General features: G+C 55.6%; 1 protein-coding gene across 2 annotated transcripts; it reads right to left on the bottom strand.

The window, feature by feature from the left end:
* Positions 1–6,003: 6,003 nt before the first annotated feature.
* TRIM56 (tripartite motif containing 56) lies at positions 6,004–11,369 on the bottom strand. Of its 2 annotated transcripts, XM_036410304.2 has the most exons (3): positions 11,197–11,369; positions 10,264–10,340; positions 6,004–10,164 (listed from the first exon to the last, which is right to left on the bottom strand). In XM_036410304.2, the coding sequence occupies exons 2-3, from the start codon at positions 10,308–10,310 to the stop codon at positions 7,872–7,874; spliced, it is 2,340 nt and encodes a 779-aa protein (XP_036266197.1). In that variant the 5' UTR covers positions 10,311–10,340; positions 11,197–11,369; the 3' UTR covers positions 6,004–7,871. The 2 variants fall into 2 exon arrangements, with proteins under 2 accessions (XP_036266197.1, XP_036266198.1); XM_036410305.2 differs by lacking the exon at positions 10,264–10,340.
* Positions 11,370–11,899: the final 530 nt, after the last annotated feature.

Genomic DNA, 11,899 nt, shown 5'->3' with positions numbered 1-11,899 from the left:
GGCCTCCTGGGCAGCTCCTCGCCAGGGAGCGGTGAAGAGTTGGCCCTGGCTGGCAACAGTTGGTGCTGGCCTCTATCCAGCTACTTGCCCAGCTCCTGGTGATCTTGTTCATGTTGCATAACCTCTCTCACCTCACCTCCCTCACCTTTAAACCAGGGATCAGAGTAGTATCTGCCTCTTAGAACTTCTGAGGGGACTGAGTTAATACATGTGAAGCACAGCAAGTAGAGGGGCCTGGCTCAGAGTAAATGCTCAATAGATACCATTCACTCACTCACTCACTCACTTACCTCAGGAACCATTCTAAGGACATATCAGTGTACAAAACAGTCTCTCTCCAGGGTAGCTATTGGGGGAGGAGACAAACAACAAACAAGAAGCAGGATAAATAACGGAATGGAATAGTACGTTAGGAGGTTAAAGTGCTATGGAGAAAAAAAAGTACAGCAGAGAGATTATTACCTTTCCCCCCAGAATTTGGGTAACTAAACTCTTATTCATGTCTCCTTTCTAAGGAAAAGAATAAGCCTTTTTTGCCTCAGGCCCTGCCTGACGCCAGCTGCCGTCTCCTCCCAACGTATCCGACACCCATGCCGGTGACGAGGTTTTAGCAGATTCACTCATGTGTTCCTTCAACCAGCAGATATTTATGGAACACCTGATTATGGAATGCTCAACGTGACTCATAGGTTCTCGTCCTCAAGGGTCCTGCAGGCAAGGCAATGCCGCATGTTGACCAGGCTTTGGAGAAGGGCAGGCAGGTGTGGTGGAGAGCGGGGGGCAGTGTGTACTCTGCATGCTGTGCACCAGCCCCCGGTGCCAGCCCCTCCCTGGACCAGGGCTGTTCCACCGCAGCTTTCTTTGGCTGTTTTCTTCTGGTAAGTTGATGGATTTCCCAAATTTAGTATTGAAGGGAGGGGAACTGTGTATTGTTACCTCTGAGGGGGAAGAGATATTTTCTAGGTTGGCCTTTGAGCAAAATCAAGGCCTGGGATCCCCGCCCCTCACCCCACCTCCTCAGAGCGGGAAGGGGTGCTGTGATCATCTGTCCAGCTGTGTGCCCAGCCTGCGATGTTTCTATGCCTCCCACCCCTATAGTATGGCCTCTGCTGCCCTTAAAGGCTGGCCTGATCCTGGACGAGCAGTGAAGGGGAGAGAGGCCCCTTGCTGCAGATCCCATGGCTGTGGGAAAAGGAGGTGGTCCCGAAGCCTCTGGGGTGGTGGCTTCTTGAATGTAGAGGAGGAGAGACCCACGTCTGAGGGAGGAGGCTTGGCCACATGGCTAGGAAACCCAGGCCGTGTGTGTCTGACCACAGAAGCAGACGCGCCGCCTTGGGGTCTGGAGCTGGGAACAGACCGTTCTCTCCACAGTCACCGCTCACATGGACCGTGGTGATCTCGCCTGCGCCCGGCCCCCTCAGCTGCTGAGTCATGCTCCCCGGGGTTCACAGAGGCGCAGCTCCAAAGCAGGCTGAGTCATGAGATGATGAATTGCGAAATTCTTATTCAGGCTGTCACCACAGCAGCAGTGGGCCCTGATCCACACCTCCTGTCCCCCCGCACCAAGCTTCTCCAAACATTCTCCCCTCACTTGTCACTCCATCTTCGTCTTGGGAAGGCCCTGACAGTGAGCACAAGACAGCAGTGGGATCCCGAGCTTCCCTTCTTGTGTCTGGATTCTGGGCCTGTTATAGCGGCAGGGCTCCGGTCTGTTAGCTCAGGGAAGAGCCTCATATCTCATTTTGTTCAACTCATCTGCCAACAAGCGGACAGGAGACACACTCAGGATTTAGAGCTGTTTGGAAGGTCGGCTTTGGAGTCAGAATCTAAATCTACTTCACATGAGCAAGCCTCGCCAGGCTTCCGTGTCCTTGTCTGTCAAGTAATGTTAATGTTCCTCCTGTGCAGGGTGGAGGCTGCGGGAAGTCACAGGGCGGTGGGTGCTCAATAGCCGTCATTTGACCCGTGTTAGACAGGAGTCAGAAATAAGGACCCGAGGTCTTTCTTCTTCCTACTCAGGACATTCTGAGAGAAGGGGGGCAGGAGAAGAGGGCTGGGAGGAGGCTTTGGAGACAGATCAGAGGAGGTATGGTGGGTTGGGCCAGCAGGCGGATCTTCCTGCAGCCTGATGCCTCCCAGCCCTGCAGGGGCCACTGTGAGCTTGCAAATGCTGCATGCTGGAAGGTATTCCCCACGTTCATTTGGTTCCCCCCAAAACAAAAAGCCAGCAGAGACCAGAAGTGGGCACATCTACCCTGACCCGGGCTCCTCACCCAGTCATACCTCACCTGAGTGTTCATGCGTGCAGTCCCGCTGGGCCAGATCGCCTGCTGGCTCCCACCGAGCATTAGCCTGGAAGGTACACAGTGCTGCCGGGAGGGCCCCTCTGCCACAAGCAGGAGAGGCCCGGGACAAGGGTGGGACGATGGTGACAATGCCTCCCAAGTACTGGGTTGGCATCTTTGGAGCTACAGCAGGGATGGCCATTATTTATTCTCCCTTTGCCATCTGGGCCAAGGTGTTAATAGTCCCCCATACTGCCGAAACCGGTTTGGCTCAGTGGACAGAACAATCAGCCTGTGGACTGAAGGGTCCCAGGTTCGATTCCGGTCAAGGGCACATCCCCAGTGGGGGATGTGCAAGAGGCAGCTGATCGATGTTTCTCTCCATCAATGTTTCTAGCTCTCTATCCCTCTGTCTTCCTCTCTGTAAAAAAATCAATAAAATATATTTTAAAAAATATATAGTCCCCCATACCCAGGAACCAGCTGAGAAAAGGTTCAAATTTTTTAAATAAAGAATTTATTCAGCAACAGAATAAAGATATAAACACAGCTGAAGGAATGAGAGTTGACAACAAAATTTCCAGGCCATTTCAACTAAACGAAATTTACTGGGCTGACACCATAGATAACAAAGCCCCAATTACAATTTCAACCCTCTCTCTCGGCTGAAACGCCAACCGGTTCAAATGTTGTCCCGGGACAAAGCAGGCTGCCTTCTAGAACCTCCCTAAGGCTCCTTCCTGAGCGCCTCCTCCTGCACAGGCCCTTCTCCATTTGGTCCCAAAGATTCCCCACCTGGGGCTTCAGGTGAGGGCCACCCAGACCCTGCGGCCCCTTACCCAGTCCTGCAGCCAGAGGCATCTGTGGTCCCTCAAAGATCCTTTTTTGCTTTTGTCCTGATGCATTTCATTAAACTACACTCACTCACCAGTTGGGTAGGATGGCTCTGCTACCGCTGGTCAAGTTACCAATCTTCTTAAGCCTGCATCGGAGCTTGGTCTTCCTCTTGCAAGGAACGTTCTCACGTGCTCTCTCTGGCAGCTCTCTGCCCCAGCTAGTCCAAGACTGCATTCTCCCCAAAACAGAACTCTGAACCCTTGTCCAGTCTCCCATTTAATTCCTGGGATAACTCTAGTTCCCAGCTGACCCGTCAAGGAGAGATGGTCAAGTCCATGGATCTTGACACCCACCTACCCAGCTCAGGTTACAGACCTCACCAATTTTCTTGGAAGATCTCGATATCGGACTTCTCTCTTGGACTTCTGCGCCTGTGGAATTTTATCTTTGTAGGTTTATTATATAACATAGCTTTAGAGACACAGTAATAATAAGACTACAATGAAAGGAGAGCTATTCCCTCCCAAATTATTCAATATATTTTCTCTAAATTATCAAGAGATTTGGCCACTCTCGCCATGTTGAACCTCTAAGAATCTGTGGTTATCGGCCCTTCATTAGTACAGTCTGGGTCTCGGCTGGCTTTTACGAATAGCATTGCATCTTAGCAAGCTGGTCATTGGTCCCTCCTGCTCCTATAGTCACCGTTGTGTTATAGTATATAGCATCTTCAAATAACTGCTGGAATGCAAAATAAAATCTTCTCCAAAGGAAAAAAAAGGTAAGTGCTCTATCAAAGTGTTGAGTTTTTACCTGCAATATGTGCATATAACATCCCATTCGAGCTTACACTGACGTATTAGGTTAGTACAAGTGAGTTGAGCTTTTTTCTAACTAATACCTTGGATTTGAGCTTTATGGCATACAAAATACATAATAATTCTACTTCTCACCCAGTCCTCACAACCCTGTGAGGTGGGCATGGTGGATATTATCCCTGCTTAACTGATGTAGAAAATCTGAGGTTCAGAGAGGTTAGGGAGCTAGACCAAGGTAACAGTTAAGTGGAAGAGCCAGTACTCAACCTAGGTCTCTGCTTCCTCATTCACTGTTTTAGGTGCAAAGTACTAGTGTATGAAAGAGGTTTCTTTACTCCCTTTCTCCCTACCGGAATGAATGGCATCTCTTTCGCCAGTACACGCACAAGCTGGAGATTTCCAAACAGGAAAAGGAATGATCAAGTTAATTGTCGTGGTCCATTGGGGGTGAGGGGCATATCTTTCACAATGTTTCTGATTGCTTAAGATCTGTAGTTTAGCCAAAACAGGTTTGGCTCAGTGAATAGAGTGTCGGCCTGCAGACTGAAAGGTCCCAGGTTCAATTCCGGTCAAGGGCATGTACCTTGATTGCAGGCACATCCCCAACCAAGGTACATGCACCTGATCGATGATTCTCCCTATCCCTCTCTCTTCCTCTCTGTAAAAAATCAATAAAAAAGAAAAAAATAATAATAAAAATTTAAAAAAATAAGATCTGTAGTTTAACCAAGAACTCTTTTCCTCGTTGCTGAGTGGTGCTTTCTGTGGGTTTCGTTAAGATTCCCAGGTCACGGTTAAGATGCTGGGGATTTTACCTCTAAGTTGGCTCAATGCTATACTCCCCATCTATTTCACATTTTGCCAGTGTTCTGTGCCTTCCCACCCCCACCCCTTAATGAGAAAAATTTAGAATTTCTGTCAATCTTCCAATGCCTCGCTTTCCGGGATGCTTACAGCTTCCTGAAAAGTCACGTGGCTCCTGTATGTCTGGAGCATCGGGATTTTCTTCTTGTAGTCAGGTGGCAATTCCTCCCTAAAGGTCTCTATTCCTGGTTTGCCTCCTGGGCGAGCGGCTTGGCTGGAGCCATTTTACCAGCCAGGCCCTCGGCATTATGGTTCCCGTACAGCTCTGGAGAGCTGCTGCTCCAACCTGAGGACGTACGATCCCCAGGTCCCCCTCCACACACATAAGCAGGACACCCCAATCTCAACCCTTTTGTGACTGGGAGCTGAGCCACGCCACCCCACTGCCCCCTCCCCAAGCATATGGTGGACAGTTGTCCACAGTGTCCCCCTGCTGGAGACTTCCCATAAGCCAAAGTTTTGGACAACTTGGTTGGATAGGGCTATGTCATTTAAGGTGGCAAATCTCTGGTACCTTACCACTGTCCCATCCCCTTTCACAGATATTAATTCACTTCACACGTGTGACTGAGCACCAACTATGAGCCAACATTTTGTTTACTCTGCAAATAGAGCTGCAAAGATAGACCCTCCCCACCAATGCAATTCATCCTACACTAGTTGGTTCCTTGAAACCACTACTTGGCTTCCAGTTGGTCTGAATTAGTTGGCAAACTCAACAAGACCTACTGCCTTCTGAGCACTCCACAATGATCTCTCTTAGCTCGGGAGCACTGACCTCGGTTACCCTTCCCAGAGGGTTCCTTGTCAGTCACCAGACAGACCCCTGCTCTGGTGGCCCTTCTCCCTGCCACGCCCAGCCAGCTGGTACTCTCCCCGACTCCTGCCCCTCTTCTATCAGAACAGACTCATTTGTGCTAAGAGACATATCCATTCGCAAATCCAGAAGCTATTCTTGAATATCATTTATAGAGGTGTATTTTTAAAGTAAATATCCAAGCACATAAGTTACTTAATGGACAAAAATAACTAAGTAGCATATATGTGCATATATGATTAACAACCAGCACAAAATAACTCATAAAGAACCCAATCTCCCAAATCACTGACTATTTACATATTTTGAACCTATTTCCACTCGGTAATGATTCAGACATACTTTCGTCTTGTTGTGATCATAATTCAAATTCTTTTTTCCCCCTTATGATTACATCACATAACATATTCTTGTAAATAGTTCTCATAGTTAGCATATATGAGGGTAGTAGCTCATTGTCCTAACAGACCACAATCTGCTTAGCTGTCCCCCACAGCTGAGCAGTTTCCAGTCAAAACTGTAATTTATAGGGTGGCCACAAATATCTCTGTGCAAATATTTTTTTCCTTTTGAATTATTTTCCCAGAACATGCTCCCCAAAGTGATATAACTGAGTCTTATAGCCTTTTTTTTTTTTTTTTGGACTCTTGTCAAGTATTGCTAAAATTCTCTCCAGGAAGCACCGTTTTAGAGTGCCAGGAGCCTGTTTCTCCACGACATATTTTCAAAATGTATTTCTGACACACGAAAGCAGCTGCCCTTTAAAAATCGTTTTGCTTAGTAGTCTTGGCCTGTGCGCGTTTCCTCCTGGGCACGCGGCCTGTTTGGTCCTCAGACCAAGTAAGATACATTGGTTACTGCACATATGCAGGCTCAGCTCTTACTCAGATCAACTCTACAGATGCAGTTTTCTCATCTGACTGGTTTTTAAAATCTTCATTCTTTGCTGCACACATTTCAATTTTTATGTAATTGAATTTGTTCACCTGGCCTTGAAGATTTTCCCCAATAAACAAGCAACAACTTCCCCTTCCCCACGCTCTGCGCTTTCCACTTGGACTTGTCCTAATCCCCCTGGCTCCTCCCCCCGAACACTCCGTTGTCCATGATCCTAACATTACGATTCCCTAGGTCATCGCGAGACAGCCCCTGGCTGAACACACCCACCTCCGTGCCACCACTGCCATGACCCATGCGAAGAACCTGTGGCTGTGGTTCACCCCCAACGAGGTCCTTCCCTCCGGTTCTCGCTCCTCCACCTTCCTCGCCCCGCTACCACCTTCTTAGGGTTTCCAGCCGTCGTCTCCCCAATCCCACAGCAAGCATCTGGGGTTGGGTGTTGGCCCCGGCAGCAGTGGCCTACCAAAGGACCTTACCCCTTAGTTCAACCAATGAAAGCCAACATTTCTCCAAAGGAATTTTGCTGGAAAACTAAGAAGAAACTAAAAATAGACTCCAGGAAATGTAAAGATATAAACACAGAAGAGATTTTACATCCTACGTAAGTCTTGGCTCAGAGGTGGGCGGAGGGGGGCACCCCTTCTCTCACCCTCAGAACCCCGAGGAGCAGACTCGGACCTGCCAGGCTGTCTGCTAGCAGCGTTCTCTGTGTGGACTCTGAGGTCAACGCCTCTTAGTCCGGGCTGGTGCCTGCCCTTGGGAGCCCATGAAGCCCACCCCATAGGGCACCAGGGAACGCCATGGTCAGAGAAGCCTACGCTCCTGTGGGAGATGCCATTGACTGCCATTTCAAAACCCCAGGCCGTTCCAATCCGGGGAGAGCCAGTTCTCAGTCCTTCCAGAGGCACGTGCCTGACACACCCTGAGACCCTCTGCCCACCTCCCCAAGACTCCCACTGGGCTCCTCCACCAGGAGTCATTTTTTCTCCCCCTGAAGAATGCTAATTAGGACAAGCTTACAAATCTCAGAGACTTAAACTATGACAACAGTAGCAGGGGGGTGGCGGCGGTGGGGGGGGCAGTCACCCACAAAAAGCAAGAGGTGGTTAACTCCCAGCACCCTGCCCGTCCCTCCTCCTCTGCTTCTGAGGGCTTAGGCCATGCCCCAAGCCTTGGTCCCTATCTCTGCTCACCCAACAAGGGTGGCAGTGTGGCACGTTACATGGAAAGGTTGCTAACACCCGCCCTCTGGGAAAATGTCCTCGTCCGCCATCTCCCATGATAACCCTGCCTCCCTACTCCTGCCCGCTCCCTCCCAATCCCACCCAGCTCCACCCCAGTCCCAGCCCCTTAACTGTCAGGAGAGCGGACCCGAAAGATGTGGATGGTCCCATTACTGAGGGACACGACCAAGTACCTGCCGTCCACCATGGTGGTCACCCGGGGCTTTTCCAGGCCGTGGTAGGCCGTCAGGAAGTCGCCTAGCAGCGACCCCTTCGGGTCCAGGATCACCACCTTGTTGACCTCTCGGAGAGTCAAAAAAATATAGCCCTTCTTATCCACAGACACGGAGCCTGGCTGGCAGCCGTGCAAGCCCGGCCCTCCGTACTCCCCGATCACCTGGCCCAGCCCGTCACAGACCACCACACTGTTCTGCTGCCAGTCTGACCCCACGAAGTTGCCCTGGGGACTGGCGGTCAGAAACACCAGAGCCCGCAGGCCGCGGTTGGCCTTGCCCCCGGGGATGAAGCGGGTGGCCAGGCTGCCCTCCATGTTGTACACCTCCACGTGGCCCGACACGCTGACGGCCACCCGGTCCCCGCTCGGCATCGCAGCCACCGCGTGGCTGGCCTGGGACAGGCTCAGCGCCCGGCGCCACTGCACCTCCCCGTCGGGGCTTATGAGGTACAGCCGAGCCCCCGCCGAGAAGGCCACCGCCCCCTGCAGGGCGGCCACGCTGCACGGGGAGCAGCCCTCGGGGACGGGAATGGCGCCTTTGTAGTCGCCGTTAAGCGAGAAGCGCTTCAGGGCCCGGTTCTGCTCGTCGGCCACCAGGATCTCCCGGGGGCCGAAGGGACAGAGCCCCGTGATCCGGGGAGACCGCTTGTCTCCAGGCATCCGCGTGGGAAAGCTGCAGGAAAAGATGGGCCTGGGCAGGAGCCCAGAGCCCTCCAGGTTGGGCCCGGGCGCAGGGCTGGGCTCCCGGGAGATGGACTTGAGCCTGCCTTTGAACTTCCTCTTCTTGTTGGATCTGCCGCCCCCTGCAGTCTGGACTTCTCCATCTTCCTGGGGCACCTGGGATCTACCTTCTCTCGGGGTCTGGGCTCTGTCCGCCTTTGGGGTCTGGGCTCCGTTTTCCTGGGGCACCTGGGCTCTGTCCTCTTTGGGGGTCTGGGCTCCATCCCTACTCTGGGGCTGGGCGGCACCTTGTCTCTCCATCGTGGCCCCATCCTCTCCGTGGCCCTGGGCTTCCTCTCCTCCCTGGCTCCCGGCTCCCTCTTTCCCACTGTCCTTCTGGGACTGCTGGTTCTCGAAGGAGAGCCGCAGCAGGTGGCTGTTCTTGTCCAGGAGCCCCGGATGGAGCTCCAGCTGGGGCAGCGGACAGGGGGCTGGCCCAGGCACCCAGGGGCAACCCTGCAGCTGCCGGAGCCTCTGGGCGATCGCCCCCTCCAGCGAGAGTATCTCGGCCTCACGACCCAGGCTGAGCACCCGGCGGGCAAAGGCGGCCGCAGCCCTGGCCACCTGCTCCCGGCTCTCCAGCTCTCCCAGCCTTTCCCGGGCGGCCTCCTCGGCAGCCTCCACGTGGGCCCGCAGCTGCCCCAGCACCTCCTTCTTCTGGGCCAGGAGGGCCCGGAGAAGCCCCTCGGCAGCCTCCTCCACCTGGGCGCCCACCCTGGCCGCTTGCTCCCGCAGGCGGGCTAAGGCTTCCTTCTCCACCACCCGGGCGGCCTCCAGCTCGGCCAGGTTCTTGTCCACGCCCGCGAGCAGCTCCTCGAGGCCTGGCCTTCGGGCGCGCACGGCTTCGGCCAGGGGCAGGCAGGGGTGGTCCAGGTGGGGGTCCAGGCGACACTCCCGGCACAGGAGCTGGGAGCAGGGCTGGCACAGGAAGCGCAGGGCCTCGCCCGGGTGCTGGGGGCACTGGGCCGCCTGGCGCTCCCGGGCCTCCTCGTCATACCACCCCGCCCGGTAGCCCACCAGGTCCACCACCCGGTGGGTGTGAGTCTGCCGGGTGCAGCGGTGCCCGTCGGCACAGGCCTGGCACAGGTCATCGGCACAGTCTAGGCACCGGGCCGTGGCCGGCCCCCCGGCACTGGCGCCCCCCATCAGGGGGCACAGTGCACAGGCTGGCTTTCCCGCATGCAGGTCTCCGCCGGCCCGAGCCCTCACCAAGTCCAGGAGCCCGTTGACAAAGAAGTTGGTCTTGAAGGCGGCCACGCCTGCTGGTGGGACTGGCACGGTCTCGCGGCACTCAGGGCACCGGAGGTGGCCGCCCTCAGCCAGCTGAGCGAGGCAGTCCTGGCAATAGGTGTGCAGGCAGGGCAGGGTCTTGGGCGCCCGCAGCTGCTCCAGGCAGATCTTACAGGCCAGGAAGTCGCTGCTCAGGGCCTCTAGGAGGGAGGGCGAGGATCCTTGGGACACCATGCTGTGAGCCAAGAGTCTGAGTTAGAGAGCAGAGCGCACCCCCAGCCTGCCCTCCTGCCTCTCCCCCGGCACTCGGGCCCCACCGGGACTGCAGAATCACCTGAGTGGCCAGGAATTCTCCTCTGGTCTTCTGAGTTCTCTGGTCATTTGCTCTGGAGCCAGGGAGCTGCCCTCCTCCTGGCATACATTCAGCAAATATGAAAAAAGTCAGTGCTGCTCGCATGTGTGAAGAGATGTAAGAAATGACAAGACCAAGAAGAGAAACCCCTGGCCTCCGAGAGCGAACCGAGTAACCACAGGCCTTGTGGCAAGGGGGGCCCAAGCCCCCTGTGAACAGGTCCTGGGGTCCCTGCTGGGGCCGAGGTGCTGGGGTGGGGGGCACACAGCCAAGGCCCAGGTGGGCGGAGCTTCCTTGACTCCTGGCGTTTGGGGCAGCATCAGGGGCTCCGATTTCCCTGTCTTCAGGACCCTGGGAGTCGCTTCACGGGGAGTGGGGGCCCCACTTCACACCCTGACGCCCTGCAATGGGGTCTGCAGCAGGCAGCAGGGAGGCCCAGGGGAAGGGGCTGCCCTGCCCTCTCCTCCCGGCCGCTGGCCTGGGGGTCTCAGGAGCCTTAGCCCCAACTCCTAGCGCCCCCTCTTCTTCCAGGTTTTCCTGCTGCAGGAGGCCCTCTGCCCTCCCAGGACCTCTGCGGGCCTGAGATGCGTGAGGTCCATCTGGGAACCCTCCCAGCTCCCTCCCGGCAGCAGGGAAATGCAGAAGGGACTTGGGGAATTTCCCACAAACTTCCGGAAAGTGGGGGCCGGGGGCAGAGCTCCGAGGGCGGGAAGGGGTCTCCCCCAGGGAAGCCTCGGGCCTCTGGTCCCGTGGGGTGCAGTGGGGGGTGCTCCCGCCCAGCCCCCCCCGTCTCGGCCTGACTTCCGGGTCCTTCTCTCCGCCTCCCCCCATTCCTCTTCCTCCCGAACCCTCCCTCCCTCCCCCCACCCCCTGCAGGTGAGCGCGCCCCTCTGCGCCCTCCCGGCCCCTCCCTACCTGGCCGGGGCGGACCGTGGGCGCCAGCACCCGGAGCGGGGGCCGAGGCCTGGACGCGGCGGTGCCGGGGTGCCTGCAGGAGAAACAAAACTGAAAGTAACTGTACTTGTGCAACTTCCGTCCCAGCCCCGGGACACCGACCAGCTCAGCCCAGGCCCCGCCCTCCTCCCCACCCCGCCGTGGGTGCCTCTACCTCGGGGCCCCACCGCGTCCCAGCGCGACCCCCTGGGGGGCTGCGGGCCTGCGGGTCAGCTGTGGCCTCAGGGCTTGCTCCACGAGCCAGGCGTGTTTGCTCCTCTGAGGGGAGAACGTGAGAGATCTCCTGTGATTCAGGCCCGTCCTCAGGCCGGATCCCAGGGCTGCAGCTTATCTGCCCATCCAGCCCCGGGGGAGGCCCTGGGTGCCCTCACCTTCTGCTGAACCAGGGGGGGCCTATGGGAGCCAGATAAGGGCCCTCCGCCTGAGGGCTTGGGCCCAGGCTTCTTGGAGGAGGTGTCCCTGGAGATGAGTGTGAAGAGAGACCAGGGGTTTGGGGGTCGCTGGAGAGGAATGCAGGGAAGAGTGTTCTGGGAAGAAGGAACAGCAAGGGCATGGACAGCAGAGGAATGAAATGGCACAACTCTCCCAGGCGGCTCTGAGGAACCTAGGACGGTTGGTGGGGAGGGGACAGATGAGTGGGGCCCATGAGGTTGTAGAAGGAGGC

The sequence above is a fragment of the Pipistrellus kuhlii genome, unplaced genomic scaffold, assembly GCF_014108245.1.
Source record: "Pipistrellus kuhlii isolate mPipKuh1 unplaced genomic scaffold, mPipKuh1.p scaffold_m20_p_4, whole genome shotgun sequence".
NCBI lineage: Eukaryota > Metazoa > Chordata > Mammalia > Chiroptera > Vespertilionidae > Pipistrellus > Pipistrellus kuhlii.
The sequence above is the reverse complement of the archived record's forward strand: the minus strand, read 5'-3'. Positions and strand labels throughout refer to the sequence as shown.

Bases quoted from the DNA above. Each gene is read 5' to 3' on its own strand.
- TRIM56 (XM_036410304.2), bottom strand. From the start codon at position 10,310: ATGACCAGAGAACTCAGAAGACCAGAGGAGAATTCCTGGCCACTCAG. The intron at 10,165-10,263 runs GTGATTCTGCAG...CTTGGCTCACAG, and splicing joins GAGAATTCCTGGCCACTCAG to CATGGTGTCCCAAGGATCCT.